The sequence below is a fragment of the Fringilla coelebs genome (assembly GCF_963513975.1).
Source record: "Fringilla coelebs genome assembly, chromosome: 1".
Lineage (NCBI taxonomy): Eukaryota > Metazoa > Chordata > Aves > Passeriformes > Fringillidae > Fringilla > Fringilla coelebs.
Genome location: NC_140028.1, coordinates 72,114,092 through 72,129,562, shown reverse-complemented (window position 1 = coordinate 72,129,562; position 15,471 = coordinate 72,114,092). Strand labels below are relative to the sequence as shown.

Below are 15,471 nucleotides of genomic sequence, written 5' to 3'. Positions count from 1 at the left end.
ACACAGATTTCCTGTGTCTAAATACCTGACAAAACCAGTGTCAGTCACAGCTGTGGACCTCCAGTCCTTTTTCTGTTATGATCAATCTGGCTGTTCCTTTTTGAACAATACTGCCTCAGCCTTAAACAACAACAGAAGCAATGGCTCTTGAGAACCAAACTCTGCAGGACAAACTCCTCCTGAAATTACCTTAAAATTTTAGTACTGGATTCTGCAAAAGTATAAGGCATCAAATGTTTATCAGATTTAGACATTTGTGCTAAACATGCTTTTTCAATGGCCACTGCTCAAAACCGTTTTGTTTTTTTTTCACCCTTTCTACCAAATTATTTAGTGCTTGTTCTGCTAGTATTACTTAGCCTTTTTTCCCATTTTTTTCAGATTCTATACAGAACCAATGATGGTTTTTCTTGTTAAAGAAAACCATCAGTCAGATGCCATTCCTGGAGTGGGTCTGTGAAATGAATGTCTGAATTCAGCTAAATCCAGATTTTGTCTCTTCAAATGCCAAGTGCTCAGAAGTTCCTTTTAACTCAAGTTCCACTTGAAGTCTAGTGAAACTGCTAAGCACATAAACCCATACATTTTTGAAAATTCTGAGCTGGATATCCATTTCAGCTGTTGTGTACATAAAAAAAAGTCTCACAATTCTTTAGCAACTCTGTAAGGATTGAAAAAACCCATATCAGGGACTACTGATTCCTTGAGGGACAAGCTTGTTTAAAATGTTAGGTCTGTGAATGGCTGTGTATATGCAGTGCCCAGAACTGCAGACACAGCTTTTGACCCTACAGGTCTCATTCCCAGCATTGCTGTCTAAAATGGTCTAAAATGTTCTTGTTGGTGCTGCTCTTTATGAGATTTTTATGAGAATGTAAGCATTTTAATTAGCATGAGAAGTGCAGCTGCTATTTCACTTTATTTTTAATCCAGATAATTATCATTAAATAAACTGTAGAGGAAAAGGCAAAAGCAACATATTGCTTTTCAAAGTGTTGGGTTTTTTTCCCAGATAAATGTTGCTGGCGATGACAGATACAAGAGATTTCCCATGGATGCAGGCCTGGAGAAGGTTGGTTTTTTTCAATAAGCAGGGCGGCTGCCTTCCCCATAGATTGCTGCATGCAGGCTATTAACCCTGACATGCTCTTTGGTTGGTGGGTCTAAGAGCTTATTTATGCGCTTCCCATACTCTGAAGATGTCAGCACGGGAACAGTTCTTGCCATTTCCTGTGAAAACACAAAAGTCGCCTTAGAAGAAAATCACAGGGAGAATGGAAAACATGGCAGTTTTCTAATGCTAAATGTGCTGTGGCCAGGGGTAAAACAACTGACAGAACTGTACAGCATCTGTAATATTCATGTGTATTTGTTTAGCACCCTTACTGTTCTATCCCTGCCCTAGTTTTTTATGTTATTTTTATCTTAGTAAAACATGAATGTGTCACTAGATGACAAGATGATAAGATACAGAGCTGTTGGGCTGATAATTTTTTTACACAAATACATACACACGTGATTACCATGTGATTACTTGGTAACTAAATGCTAGAAAAGCACTGATTTTATTTTTATTTTTCTTGTGCACTGAGTTGCATGATTCTTTTGAAAAACAGGTGTCCCTGTTACAGCAACACCTACCCTGCTTGCACAATTCAGTGAAAGCACAGCATGAAAAAAAAAGCAAAGTCTAAGGAAAAACCCTGAGCAACCACTAGGCCATGCAAGCTTTCCCTGAAGGAAATAAAGCATATACTACTTTATTTCTGCATAATGAAAGGTTTTACTAAAAATACTTGTAGCTGTAAGATTACAGAAATATCTGCTTTGCCATGATGGAAAGCGGACTTGATGAAAAACAACCTGACCAAGAAAAGATTTTAAGCTTGTTCTTAGTAAGCTGCACTTTAAGTGGCTGTGCAATCACTATCTGCAATCTGCAGTTCCTTCCTGTCTTAGAGCAACAGGGAGCTATGGAGTCAGAAGGGAAAGACAGGATTTGTTTGTTTTTCTTTCCCTAGCCAAAGGTCTCAGATTTATCAGGCTGCTTGTATATTTGCACACTGACTAACACAGTAAGCCTTGGTCTGCAATTTGTTTTTCTCGTCTTATAAAACACATAGTATCTACCAGGCAAATCAAAATGCAGATGCCACACCATAGTTCAAGTGCAAGCAAATGACAACTTTGCTACAAAAGACACAAGCCTGAGCAAATCAGCACTTATGTCCTGCAAGGATGCTGGTGGGAGCACAGATTGGCGAGATGTCATAGCAGGGCAGTCAGTAAGAGACATTTCCAGCTTCATGGGCAGAACCTGAGGTTCTTGGAAAGATGCTGTAAACACTTTTTAAAAACAAACAAAAAACCAAACAAACTAACTAACTAACTAACCCCCTCAATACAAAAGTTCATTTCAAAACAACCATTTATCTCCCAGTTCTCCTGCTCACCTTACTCCACCCTATTAAAACCTATTCTGTACACCAACTTTTAACCCCAGCAGAATGAAAATCAAGTCAAGAAGACTGGCAGACAAAATTAAGATAATTTCCTCCCCTGCCCTAGTTGTGGATAAATGCTGAAAAATGAGAAACCAAAAAATCTTTGTACCATCAAGAAAGACTTTGCTAGAAATTCAGGGTTTACAGTGCTAATGACAGGCAGCAATATGTAATTCCAACAGTTTGTGTTCCTTTTAAATAAATAAGTTTATTTAAAATCAGTTTTCAGCATCCTTGGTAGCACAGCGTTGACTGTGCACACTGGCATTTCATCTTTGTGGGTTTGGCATTCAGTGGGTTTCAGATTTTCCAACAGTTGGCTGGGAAGCATCTTGCTGCCCGCCCTCGCAGTGTGTAATTCTAGCACTGTTAGCACTTGCAATCAGCAATGGCAGCCCTGAGCACACACTCACTGCAGTTACTCTGCTGCATGAGCGTATCTGTCACTGTACTCTTGAATTCTCTGGGTGCACCCTGGTTACCTGAAGGAAATGAGGGGCTTACTTCCAGTGGTTTGCTTTTTTCTAGCTCAAGTAAAGCAGTGTACTCTGGTGGGTTCAGTCTGTCTGCATTCAGCATTGAACTAGGAAGATGTCAATTGTGGTACTTTTATTTATTATATTGTATAATTTAGTTATTATTACATAAAGCCTGAGAGGGCCACTGGGATATAAATGAATTGAGTATGTGATCTGCACTTAGTTATGGTTACACCCAGTGTTGGGAGGATCATGTTGTAGTATTTAATAACGGTGGGTTTGATGTGTATCCATGCTAATTAAAGGGCTGGATTAAGGGACACCTGTTGGGACAGTCCCTTGTGTGCACTGTCCAGCACAGCTGGTATGAATTCTGGGCCATACAACTTTGCTCTATGAAAGCCAATAGGAAAATGAGTTTTTTTACAAGAGTTTGATACGAGAGCGCAGTAAAAAGCTGTAACTTTATATTTATGAACTTTCTACACAAATTCCCCACTTGAAAAATATGCTTGGTACTAGGGGAGGGAGGTTGTCTTTGTTTTGTTTAAATAAAAAGTTTAATTTCTAATTGGAGTAGTCATTTACATAGATACACAGATTTGCAGTTGAGTTATTAGGCATGAGCAGGTGATGCTAATGGGCACTCCTGGGATTCTTTGGGAGCATCTAATGCTTCCTGCACTGTCTGATAGAGTTAAAGGGCATTATGGCTACACACTTGCACAGAAATGTCTGGCATATATAACTGCTAGTGAAACGAATCCCAAACAGTGGGCTTTGTCAGAAAAAAAAAAAATATTGCACAGAAGCTAGAGCAATTTGAACTCTTGTGTCATTCTTCCTTCTCTATAACCATCAAAGTGGGCAGACATCCCTACATCCCTAGCCTACCCATCACTCTAATATCCCATGAACTCATTGGGATTTTGAGGTCATTATAACACAGTGGTTACACTTCATTTGGTTTTTGACAGCCTCTGCCTCTGTGTGCAGTTTTGTGTGTGTATGCATAAATATAACTATATACACAGTTGTATATATATGTATTATTCAGATGTTGCATGCAAAAATACATCCACAGATATTTATGCATATATATGAAAGTATTTCTGTTCCCAAGGGAGTATTTACCTATCGGGCTGCACATCAAACCCAGATTCTGCTGGCCTCAAATACTTGCCCATCCTTTCCCAGGCATGCCCATGTGTTCTGACTGACCACACCTTTGCACTAGGTCCCTATGAAATTCCTTCCCATGGGGCAATCTGGCATAGGTTTTCCTAACTCACCAGCTTCAGAGACTTGGGCTTTCACAGCAAATGCTGGCGTAGAGAGGGTGGGTGTCAGAGGACAGTAGTGAAGTCATGGCCTCTGAATCCAGTCCTCTCAGGGAAAAGAGTTTTTAAGTACCACAGAAATAACTGCAGAACTACCTGAAGTACAACTCCTGAGAGGCACAGATGGTTCAGAGTACACCCTGCACTCTTCAAGAGAAGATTTGCCTCTTCCCCCTATCTTTAACTTGCATATGTCTTGTCACCTGGAAATCTTCAGGATATGAAAGAGCAAGAGCTAATTTGGGTGTTTCCATGGGATAATGCTTTCTCCTAAACCTGCAGGCTGATGTCCTCCTTCCAATTCCTTTCTTAAAATATGGGCTACATTATAAAGGGTAAAACAATGCCTAAAGCCTCCAGTCATGTCAAAAAGTACAAAACACCTTAAACAAAGACAATTATGAATTTATCAAAGGGCTACCTCCTCATTAATTTTAAGGCCACGAGCCTTTGCGTGTTTTCTGTCACATCGTGGAAGATGTTGGTCGTAATCTTCTGGTATTGCAAAAACAGAATCATAGGTGAAAAAATCTCCTGTCTTGAGAAAAGGGAAAAATGGCTAATTCACATAATTGCTTTACTTTACAGATTACAGAATACATGTAGTCAAATCAATACCTAACTACTGCATATATTGCATTAGATGATGACAACTGTAATATTACTGACCTCATGAGGAAGTTTGGGCCAGTCCTTTTGAATAGTTTGCAAAATTACCTAATGACATTTTGTATCATTTATTAAGTTTGTTCAGCTCTGAAATTTCCCTTGTGGCAATTTACTTCTTTTTTCCCTTCCCTCCTCTAATCTGTTGTAATTTTGGAAATGGATCTGATCTGTTTTAATTTTCTGCACTTAATATTCTCCTTCCTAAATTTGTGTATTTGTCAAATGATCTGGCACAATTATCTAAAAGCAAAACAGGAACTTTCAAACAAAGGTACCCTGCACTGTAAACATAATTTAATTTCTGATTTGAGCAGAATTGAGAAATGTGCCACAGAGGTAATCCTGTGATCCAGTAGCATGCATGACAACATATGTCAGGCATTAAAATAAAGCACACCCCAAGCCATAATATTGTTGTTCAACTGTTGACATAGTTTGCATCCAAACAAGCAATATAAAAGATCTGCTCTTCTAACAAAGGTGTTTGTGAAATCCAATCAAGAAGTTCTCATAAATGGAATCAAAGCAATTTCAAAACTAAAAACACTTTTCAGAGAAAAAAACCCAAAAGAAAATCCCCTATTGAAATATGCTGCCAGTTGTTACTGAACTTTATTAAGGGTCAATATTCTCTTAAAAATGTCAATCATCATTGGCTTTGTGCATGGCTGACTAAAAGAATGGTGCATTTTGTTAGGCTTTTTTTGTCTTTTAGTTTTACAGTGTGTCAAATTTAATCCTTTAAAATCTGAGGTACTTTGAGATTTTCAAATTACAGTGGTATTCTCCAAATATAGTCAAGTCATGGCAGGTCAAGAAGGTTATAACAGTTCCACTAAAAGGAAACCATAGTTAAGAGCACTAGTGAGACACTGCTGTAGTTTCAGGCTTTGTTTGTAAAGGTATCTCCAATACTTGGTTCTTCCAAGAGGAGAGATTATTTTGTATTTAACCCATCTACCCCTTCACTTCTCAGAAACCACTGAGCTTCAAAGGATTTCAGGCATGTTCAAGAGCTCCCTGCAATGATTTGTCATCTCCATGATTATTTCCATGCTTCCTCGCTTCTCCTTTCCTCCCCACGCTACCAGTTTCATTCAGTGGGCATTTAATTTGTACTCACCACCAGAAATGTTGTTTGCTCTTTGCTGGTATTCAAGTGGCATTATTTGTTACTTGTTTCAGAGTAAGAAAGAGTAAGTATCATTTGTTGCTCATGTCAAAGCAGATAATTCATCCTTTCTGGAACTCACAGACAGTCACCCAGCCTGTAATATCAAAAACTAGCTCTGTCCTAGGTATCTGTTTAAGATTTTCTGCCAGATTTGTAGAGACACTACTTCTTTGTTCAATACACTGATAACTTTCTGCTGCTGTTTCTCTTTGTTGTGAACGATAACTTGCTTGGCCTGGGTGGTGGTGGTGGTGGTGGCAAGCTGTTTCTTAAACCCATCAGAGCAAGTGAGTCACACAGAGCTGATGATAAATGTGCACTCAGGGTAGGCATCCTCTGTGTACTGCTGCTAAAGCTAAATGCTTTGCAAGCATTCATTACTATTCCAGACACACATAAAATAGGTAATAGCTTTTTCCACGTCTCAGAAGACGAAACACCAGGCACACTGGCTACAGTAACTTATGTAAAGCAATCCAGGGAGCAACTGTCAGCCAAGGGATCAAAAGGCAGGAATTTCTGGCTTCTGGCCATGCAATGAGCCCATCTTCTTCCTACTTCTCTCTGCTTCAGTCTCTGATACATGGTTGGCTTTAGGTATTTAAGCTGCTAAAAGGAATGAGATTCCTTTTGCTCTATAAATAGAAAATATTCAAATTATCTAATTCCTAAATTTTGCAGAAGAATGGGTTGAATCTGCTTCCTCCCCTGTGGCCGAGGCCTGGGCTGTGAAGAAACCTATTAAACAGCTGTTACCACTTTTTGTTTCCATGCCAGTGGAGCAGCTTTTTTCACAAACCAGGCTGTTGAGAGTGTGAAAGCAGACTAGGAAAAGCTCTGCCATACGGCTGCTAATTCTGTGCAGACTGGTGAGCTCTACCAGCTCCAAGAGCACCATGCCAGCCCTCTGACCTGCCCTTACCTTACTCCTGTTGTGCTCTCCCTACTGTTTCGTGAGTGAAGCACGGCAACAACCGTGCCCACTCACCTTTGGGTCAGATCACCCTGCCAAGGTAATGCTGGAATCAACACAAAAGAGCCACAAGAGAAATTTTCTTGTCTTTTAGCAGGGCCACCTGGTCAAGGCAGGAAATTTGCTGTTCAAAGTGCTCTGGTCTGTATCCTGCCCATATCCCAGGGACACAGGACCTGCAAACAAACTCTCACAAACCACCAGTCCCTGCTGCTTGGTGCTTGATGCATTCAACAGCTTGTCACTTGGGTGAGGAGAAGACTCATGGGTTGTATTTATTGTTACAAATTGCTATAGCATTGCTACGTTACACTGACATAATAGGCACTTCAGAACTTTTTAATACTATTTTTTCTTTTTTTTTTTTTTTTTTTGAAAAAAAAGCCTGTTAACTTCAATGTCTCATATGACACTTCATAGAAAAGTTCACCACCCAGGAACTGTAGCTCAGCAGAGGCAGATGGTGCAAGATTGTTTCCATTTCTGATTTTAAATATGAGCACAGAATGAGGAGCAATGGTGACATAATGCAGCAGAGTGAGGAGTTAGGCTCCCTGCCAGCACACTTGAGTTACTATACATTGCAGAGTGGCAGCGTATCACCTTCAGAAGCATTCAGTTACAGAGGCATATACTGATGTTATTGTTTTGAGTAGCTCTAGTGATTTTATTAAAGCTGACCATGCAGAAAATTAATGCAATGCACATGGAAAATATTTTCCCTCAAATGAGAATGGAGAAGTTTCTTATTAAAGGGTTCCCAAGAGTGTGTGTTATGACAAAATCCCCCGGTGCTGCATCAAACCCTAGTGACAGATGATGCCTTTCCTAGTGTTCCTCCTAAAAATGCCTCATATTTCATTGATACTAAGTGGCCTGTTCATCCTCAATCCTTGGGAAACAATGCCTCTGCCCTTTCTTGTTAGCCAATGAAAGACTTTACCCTCATTTGCCATCCACAAGTAGCAAACACACTTTGTAAAGGCCTCTGATGGTGACGCTTGTTATTTTGGCATTAGATAGTCCAGTAATAGAGATTTATGTCCCACATTTCTGTATCAGAAAAAAATTCTTCACTGTGAGTGTGGTGCGGTGAGGAACTAGAACAGGTTGCCCAGAGAAACTGTGGATGCCTCATCCCTGGAGGTGTTCAAGGCCAGGCTGGATTGGACCTGGGCTAGTGGAAGGTATCCCTGACCGTGGCAGGGGCGTGGAACTGGATGACCTTTAAGGTCCCTTCCAACCCAAACCATTCTATGACGCTATGACGATTTTTGGTACCTGTCTGACCAAGTCGCTCATGATGAGGACCGAGCTTCGCACCGGCTCCAAGCAACGGATCTGCACGGCGCAGAGACCCACGGGGAAAACCCGTCCCTTGGCCCCGCGCTGACCCCCGCCTGTCCCGGCTCGCTCCCTTCGCTCCCTCACCTTGTGCGGCCGGTTGTAATAGCTGAGCTCCGGAGGCCCTTCCCGTTTGGGCGGGACGAAGCTGAAGGCGGAGAAGGAAGAGAGGGCAGGCCGTTTCCTCCCCGGTGCGTTGCTGAGCGCCTCCTGCGCCAAGCGCGTCCCGGTGGCGGCCATGCTGCCCCGTTACCCGGCAGCGCCCTCGGGGCCCCGGGCCCGGGCAGCCCGGCCACAACCGGCCCCGGGCGGGCTCCGGGGCTCGGGGACTCGGGGCCTTCCGCAGAGCTCTGTCAAGCCTGAAGTTCCTGGACACCCGATTGCGGAGTTTTGGTCTCAGTCTTCTGCAGCTGCTCCAGCTCCCTGGTCCTTTGTGTCCTTGGAAGCTGGGGATGAAGGGTAGAGCAAAGTCCAGCCGAACGGGACTGACTTTTTTCTGTGACAGCTTGCACTAGGCCCCAGATCCCCCTCTGAGTCACTAAATTGAATAAAACCACTCCACAGAATGGAATTTCTACCAGAATAAGGAGCCAGTGTTGTGAGGACCTTGGGCTTCTCTTTGGATAGTAGCTCACCTACTCGGGCACAGGCTTTCACACGCTCCTTGAGCTCTGTCAGGCTTGATGCTGTGACCACTTCCTCGGGGAGTCCCTTCCAGTGCCCAGCCACCCTTTGGGTGAAGAACCTTTGTCCATATATCCAGCCTAAACCTCCGCAGACTCAGCTTCAGGCCCTTCCCTTAGGTGCTGTCACTGGTCACCACAGAGAATAGTCTGTCCCTCCTCTTCTCCTCATAAGGAAGCTGTAAATGCAATGAGGTCTCCCTTTAGTCTCCTCCAGGCTGAACAGACCAAGTGACCTCAGCTGCTCCTCTTATGACTTCCCCTCCAGACCTTTCACCATCTTTGTTGCCATCCTCTGGATACTCTGTAACAGCTTAATGTCCTTCTGAAATTGTGGCACCCAAACCTGAACACAGGACTTGACATGAGGCCACCCCAGTGCAGAGCAGAGCGGGACAATCCCCTCCTTTGCCTGGCTGGCGATGCTGTGCCTGATGCACCCCAGGACAGGGATGGCCATCCTGGCTGCCAAACAGAGCACTGCTGACTCATGTTCAACTTGACATTCACCAGGACCCACAGGGCCCTTTCTGTGGCACTGCTTTAACCAGCATCTCATTCCCTGGGTTGTACGTACATCCAGGGTTGACCCATCCATCATAGGATGCTCAGGCATTTCAGGCAATGCAGTTGGAAAATTCTCTCATATACTTACTTGTGTTGGGAACACTGAAAATAAGTCTTCTGGGTATAAATCTCAGACTAACCATAAAACTGCTATGCCCTAATAGCACCTGGCTCCTAGTTTTGATATTCACCTCATGGCTATCCTGGTTTAATACATATATTATGCCCATGCTGCTTCTTCTGTGGTCCTTAGGGATCTGCAAGTGGCTTGGTTTAGTTTACCTTTGTTGTCTGTAACCACAGGTGTAGAGCTACTGTCCTGTAGGCACAGAATTACTGTTATTAATGCTACCAGTAGCTTTTGGTAAGCACTTTCACAATAGCACTCTCCCAGGCATCTTGAATTTTACCAAACATCCAAAATTTATTTTAAATCTCCCAACTTTCAGAGTACTAGAAATCTTCACAACTGATTGTTTCTTGGAGCCAGGCAATAATTCAGGCCTACAAAAGTCTCATCCCTATTATGTAGCTGCCACTCTCCCTTTATAAATCCACTGAATTACACAGACTCCAGCTTCTTTGCGAGTGTAGCATGGAGGCTTTATAAACTGCAGACCGGTGTGGGTGGTTTTTTTAATCAGTTGTGACAATTTCCATCTGCTTATCTAATAATGTCCCTCTCCCAATTAAGATCCCGTTCTTTCTGTAGCATAGGCCAAATTAGCACAGTGTAAGCGAGAACTGGAATTGAAAATCCAACAGCTGCCTTGCATCAGCTTCCTAAACAGAAGAGACCTGCTTGCCACTGTGCAAGTGCTTTTCTGTGGTTTAGTCCGAGCACAGAGAGATAGCAAGCAACATTTATAAAAAGCAACTCAGCTGAAACTGCAGCTACAAATAGAGCCATAAGAAACTGTTCACCAGAGATACCAACTAAGCTAGGCAAGAGCTCTGAAGTCAGACCTGAAAGATTTCTCTCCAGTTTTCTTTCTCCTGTTCTCATGTAGCTTGTTTTTATTAACTTTATATTGATGGTATTAAATTGAATTATGGCATCTGGATGCAATACAGATTGTAACAAATATTGCTAAGATTTGTCATACTCCCCATTTGAAACCACTCCCCCATTTGAAACAATTAAAAACTATGCTTTTCACCTAATTTTTCCTTCCCAGCGAAGGTATAAATCCTTATAGAATTATTTGAAACTTACAAAGGCTTTTCTTCCTGGTCACCTTTTGCAGACTCCCCAGAAACAGGATATAAATGCCCAGGGTGGTTTGTCCCAGTTGCCACCAGACTTTATTAATATGCTAGTGTTAAGTGTATGTTCATGTTATAAAATAGAATGGAAGGTCAGTGTGTTTCCTTAGTAACTTCAATATGAACATATAAACAATGGAGCAATTTTAGTCTAATGGTGAAAACTATGCATTCAAATACAGCTGAGCGAAGAGACCAAAGTGTTAAAAGTTGCTTCGAATTTGTGTCAAGGATGAGAAGTTCAATTGCCTGCCCTTTTGGAGAGTAGTGATACCCCCTCAGGTTCCACTGCTAAGGTGTCTGAGTTTTGAACGTGTTGGTATGTACTTTTATAGCCACAGTGCGTCTCAAAGGCAGGGTCACTGTTCTGAAATGTCAAACTGTTTTGCAGAATAACTCTGAAAAAACTTCCTAAAAGGAATATGAAGCAAATAATAATGGAGATAGGGAAAGGAGACACAAAAGAGATGATGGGGAAGGGAGGCAGGATGAACATAAGAGGACAGGTGACATATAACTGGACAGGGCATTAATGCACAGAAAAAAACAGCTGTTTTCTTACTACAAGCTGAGGTACTTGTTTTAGCCTTTTGTCACTTAGAGCTGAGATGACAGCCTGCTGTCAAATTAAGGCTTAGCAAGCCCTCTCCTGTCCTAGCTCTTTGACCTCAACATGTATCTGTTTGCCATGTGGTCCTGACCTTCAGCTGAGCCATGAAGGGGAGACAGTCTTTGCCAAATATGTTCCATTCAGTGGCCCTTGAAAGAGGCTGAAACAAAAACAGCTCAAAACTTGTCCCCTTTCTACTACCACAGCTTTGGGTCAAGCCAGTTGTTTTACAGAAGCGCTCGTTTCTTTCAGATCCTAATTACTGACTGAATGCCCACCTGAAATGGGAAGGCTCTTCAGGAGCATTGCAGCCATTCCACAGGAGACAGTTCCCCAAGAACTTCTCCCATGTGAATCCTTCTCACAGCCTGTAGTCTGTCATGAATGCTTCAGCGTGGGTCCCTTTCTTGGGGTGCGGTCCTTCTGGAACTGCTCCAGTGCGGGTTCCCCATGGGGTCACAAGTCCTGTCAGCAAACCTGCTATAGCACTGGCTCCTCTCTCCAAGGGCTCACAGGTCCTGTCAGGAGCCTACTCCAGCACAGCTTTCCCATGGGGTCACAGCCTCTTTGAGGCATCCACCTGGTCCCCTGTGGGGTTGTCTGTGGGCAGCAGGTGGATTTCTGCTCCACCATGGACCTCCAAGGGCTGCAGGGACACGGCTGCTTGATGCTGGTTTGTACCACAGGCTGCAAGGGAATCTGCTCCACGGCCTGGAACACCTCTTTCTTGCTACCCCTGTATTTCCAGAGATGTTTCCTTTCTTCAGCTGCTGTTTCTGATGCATTTTTTTATCTCTTCTTAAATATGTTATTCCAAAGCTGTTGTTGATAGGTTGAATTGGCTATTGGTGGGTTGCTCTTGGAGTTGTCTGGCATTGGTTCTGTTGGACATGGGGGAAGTTTCTGGCAGCTTCTCACAGAGACCACCCCTGTAGCCCTGTCCCCTTCTTCTTCTACCAAAACCTTGCCACAGAAGCCAATATAGCTGACTGATACCTGCTCCAATTCAGGTCAATATTCTGTTCAATAACTCTCTTGGTAAGTAAAGTAGTAAACATTTTTATACATGAGGTGACAAAACGTTCATAAAAATTGCTATTTGTAACGCTTTTTTGGAATCAAGCATGAAAAATTCTAGCCCAGGAATATCAACCTTTAGAAACACTTCACATGCATTTTTTCCTGTCAAAACTGAGATTTTCAGGAAGAGCATCTCAATGGCTACAAATAGATTTGAAAATTCTCTATCCAAAAAATTTCTAACAATTCTTGGCACAATCTTTGTTTTAAACAGCACATCCTATAATATAAAGGGGTTCATGTCTTCATAGCTGCAAACATTAATAAAATGCCCTTTTCTTGCATTTTGACATGTCAAAAATTACATTGACCTGAATAATTCCTGCTTCTAAATTTGAAAATGCTTAAAATTAATATGTAGCAAGCTTTAGGTTGAACTAGTTATAATTGATTTATATACCACTTTAGACAAATCCACACGAGTCTGAATTACTTCAAAGAACAAAAAATGATCTCTTAGTTACATATTTTATTTAAGGCACATACATCTCATTCTACATTTTCTCAGAATCACTCCGCTAATTTAGACAAAAATGAAGAATAAAACAAAAAATCCCTAGACTTAAATTTTTTTGGGGTTCACCTGTGAAAGTCTTGAAGGGTACTATCTACACCTAGAATCTGCTATCTGAAAATTAAAAATTAGTGTATGTTCATATATAATCACAACAAGAAGGAAAACTATGTATTAAAGTACAAGATAATAATATCTTTTAACAGTACATCTTCTGCTATATAAAGCTTCTTGAAAACATAGCTTATTATTTATCCCAATATGAGGTTCTAAAAACAAAACAGGGAAAACTTGCAACAGCTCTTCCCTCACATTGCTTTAGAGACAAGCATACTGAACTACCTGTGTCTCAGTGGAAAAAGGGAGGATTTGTAGATATTTTACAAAATGGAGGAAGCATATATGAATATAAGAAAATGAAAAATGCGTTTCATATAACATAAATGTCTATTCCTATAGCACTAATGTCTCTCTTTAGAAACAGCGGGTAAATAGCAATAGTTTACAGGTAATATAACCTATTTCCATAGTTTATAAAAATATCTGCAAGTCTAATCTTTCTTCCTGCCTTTTGGTAGCCCTCCATAAATTGGAGCAAAACACTGACTTTGAAAAAGAATTCCAGCAGGCCTACCAGGTGTTCCTATTTGACTCTCTTTTTCCCAGACCACAGTGAATCACTCTTACATTGATCTTCTGGCTGCTGGCTCACAGTGTGAAATGCATTTGCATTGTACTTTTGGAAATCCCACTCTGGCAGTTCACTAAGGAGCTGTGAATTATGTCACCATCATGGAAGTTGTAGAACTTTATGACTCTTACTGTGCTGTGGAATATGTGGAATGTCAAATACTGATTTACATCATTATCATAAAGTTTTTCAGGTTACGGGCTGATACGTGAGTAGTGTTATATCCAGTTACTGAGGCTGAAATTACTGCAGGAGGAGGAAATAAAGTTCTTTTCTTAAGTGTAACTAGATAGCGGAAAAATAAGTCAATATAAACAGTAGATGTAAAATGCATTGGAAGACAAGAAGTATTTATTAAATACAAGTAGCTTCTCAGCACTAGAAAGATAGTAATACTCAGCAACTGAAGGCTAGAGAGGATGGTATGCACCTTTCTTTGTCTGGGCAAAGATCTGTGTATCTTTTGCCAACTTGTTCTTTAGCAGGATTTGGCTGCAAGAATCTAAATGCAATTACAAAATGAGAGAAGAACACCAGTGAAATATGAGTGCTTTGAACATGGGCATTTTCAACATGCTCATGGAGGGAACATATACACCTTTCTTTATATTTCATTGGACTAGTCAGCTCCCCAACATTCAGATGTTTTAACATTTCATAGCTTACAGAAATAATATTGTTTAACTTTTATAAAAATCATAGTAACAAGGCTATGGAGTTAGGTACAAGGTTCGTTAATAATGAGCAAGAATACAAATGAAAGCAAAATCCTGAATGGTTATACCTGAAAGCTGCACATATAGATGACAATATAATAGAATCAACTTTACATAAGGGTTTTCATCCACAGTAAGAAATTATTGCGTTGACCTGTGGTAATACCACAGTGATTTTAAAGGCCCAGAGTACATTCAAAGTCTAAGAAGGAGATCAATAACTTATTTCAGTGTTCCTAGGACAAATTTATAGTAAGTGGTGAGGAGGAATTTAGGAGAAGTCTTATGTGACATAGCTAACTGACAGCTAGCCAGTGACTGGGACATTGGGTTTGCGGCCATGTAAGCAATTTGAAAGTCTTTAATTTTACTGGAAAACATTTATCTTAACTTATTAATTAAAAGGAAGAAATCATAAAGACAACAAAAATATTTTTCAAGAGATTTTATTAGACTGAGCACCTGTCTTGAAAATTACCGTTTAAAAGTCTCCAGGACTGGATGAAAAATTAAGTGTTTTATGTCAAACATAAGTGAAATAACTTACATTCTACTTAAGGGGATGAAAATTCAGATTGTCTGTTTTACAGCAAATTAGGCACTTTGAAATCTACTGTAATTCCAATTCACTAGTAGGCAGATGGCTGCTGTGAGTAAACTGTACCACACTCAGTGAGACTGGACTGATGCCATGTATTTGTGACCCACAATTTTGAGAACTTAGAAGGGATGCCAGTGATATACAAATGTAGATGTATGTTTCATGAATGAGCAGTCTGAATACTTTCTGCATTGCAATAACATGCTAGAGGTAATAGTGCATAAGTTGACTTCCATATTCAACTCAGAAAAAAAATCTTG

The 15,471-nt window shown here is 41.1% G+C and overlaps 1 protein-coding gene across 1 annotated transcript; it reads right to left on the bottom strand.

Annotated features, from left to right (window-relative positions):
- Nucleotides 1-900: 900 nt before the first annotated feature.
- CFAP90 (cilia and flagella associated protein 90) lies at nt 901-8,723 on the bottom strand (the record flags this gene model as incomplete). Its single annotated transcript, XM_084207099.1, has 3 exons — nt 901-1,230; nt 4,745-4,861; nt 8,571-8,723. The coding sequence occupies 3 exons, from the start codon at nt 8,721-8,723 to the stop codon at nt 1,084-1,086; spliced, it is 417 nt and encodes a 138-aa protein (XP_084063225.1). The 3' UTR covers nt 901-1,083.
- Between the last annotated feature and the right edge of the window lie 6,748 nt (nt 8,724-15,471).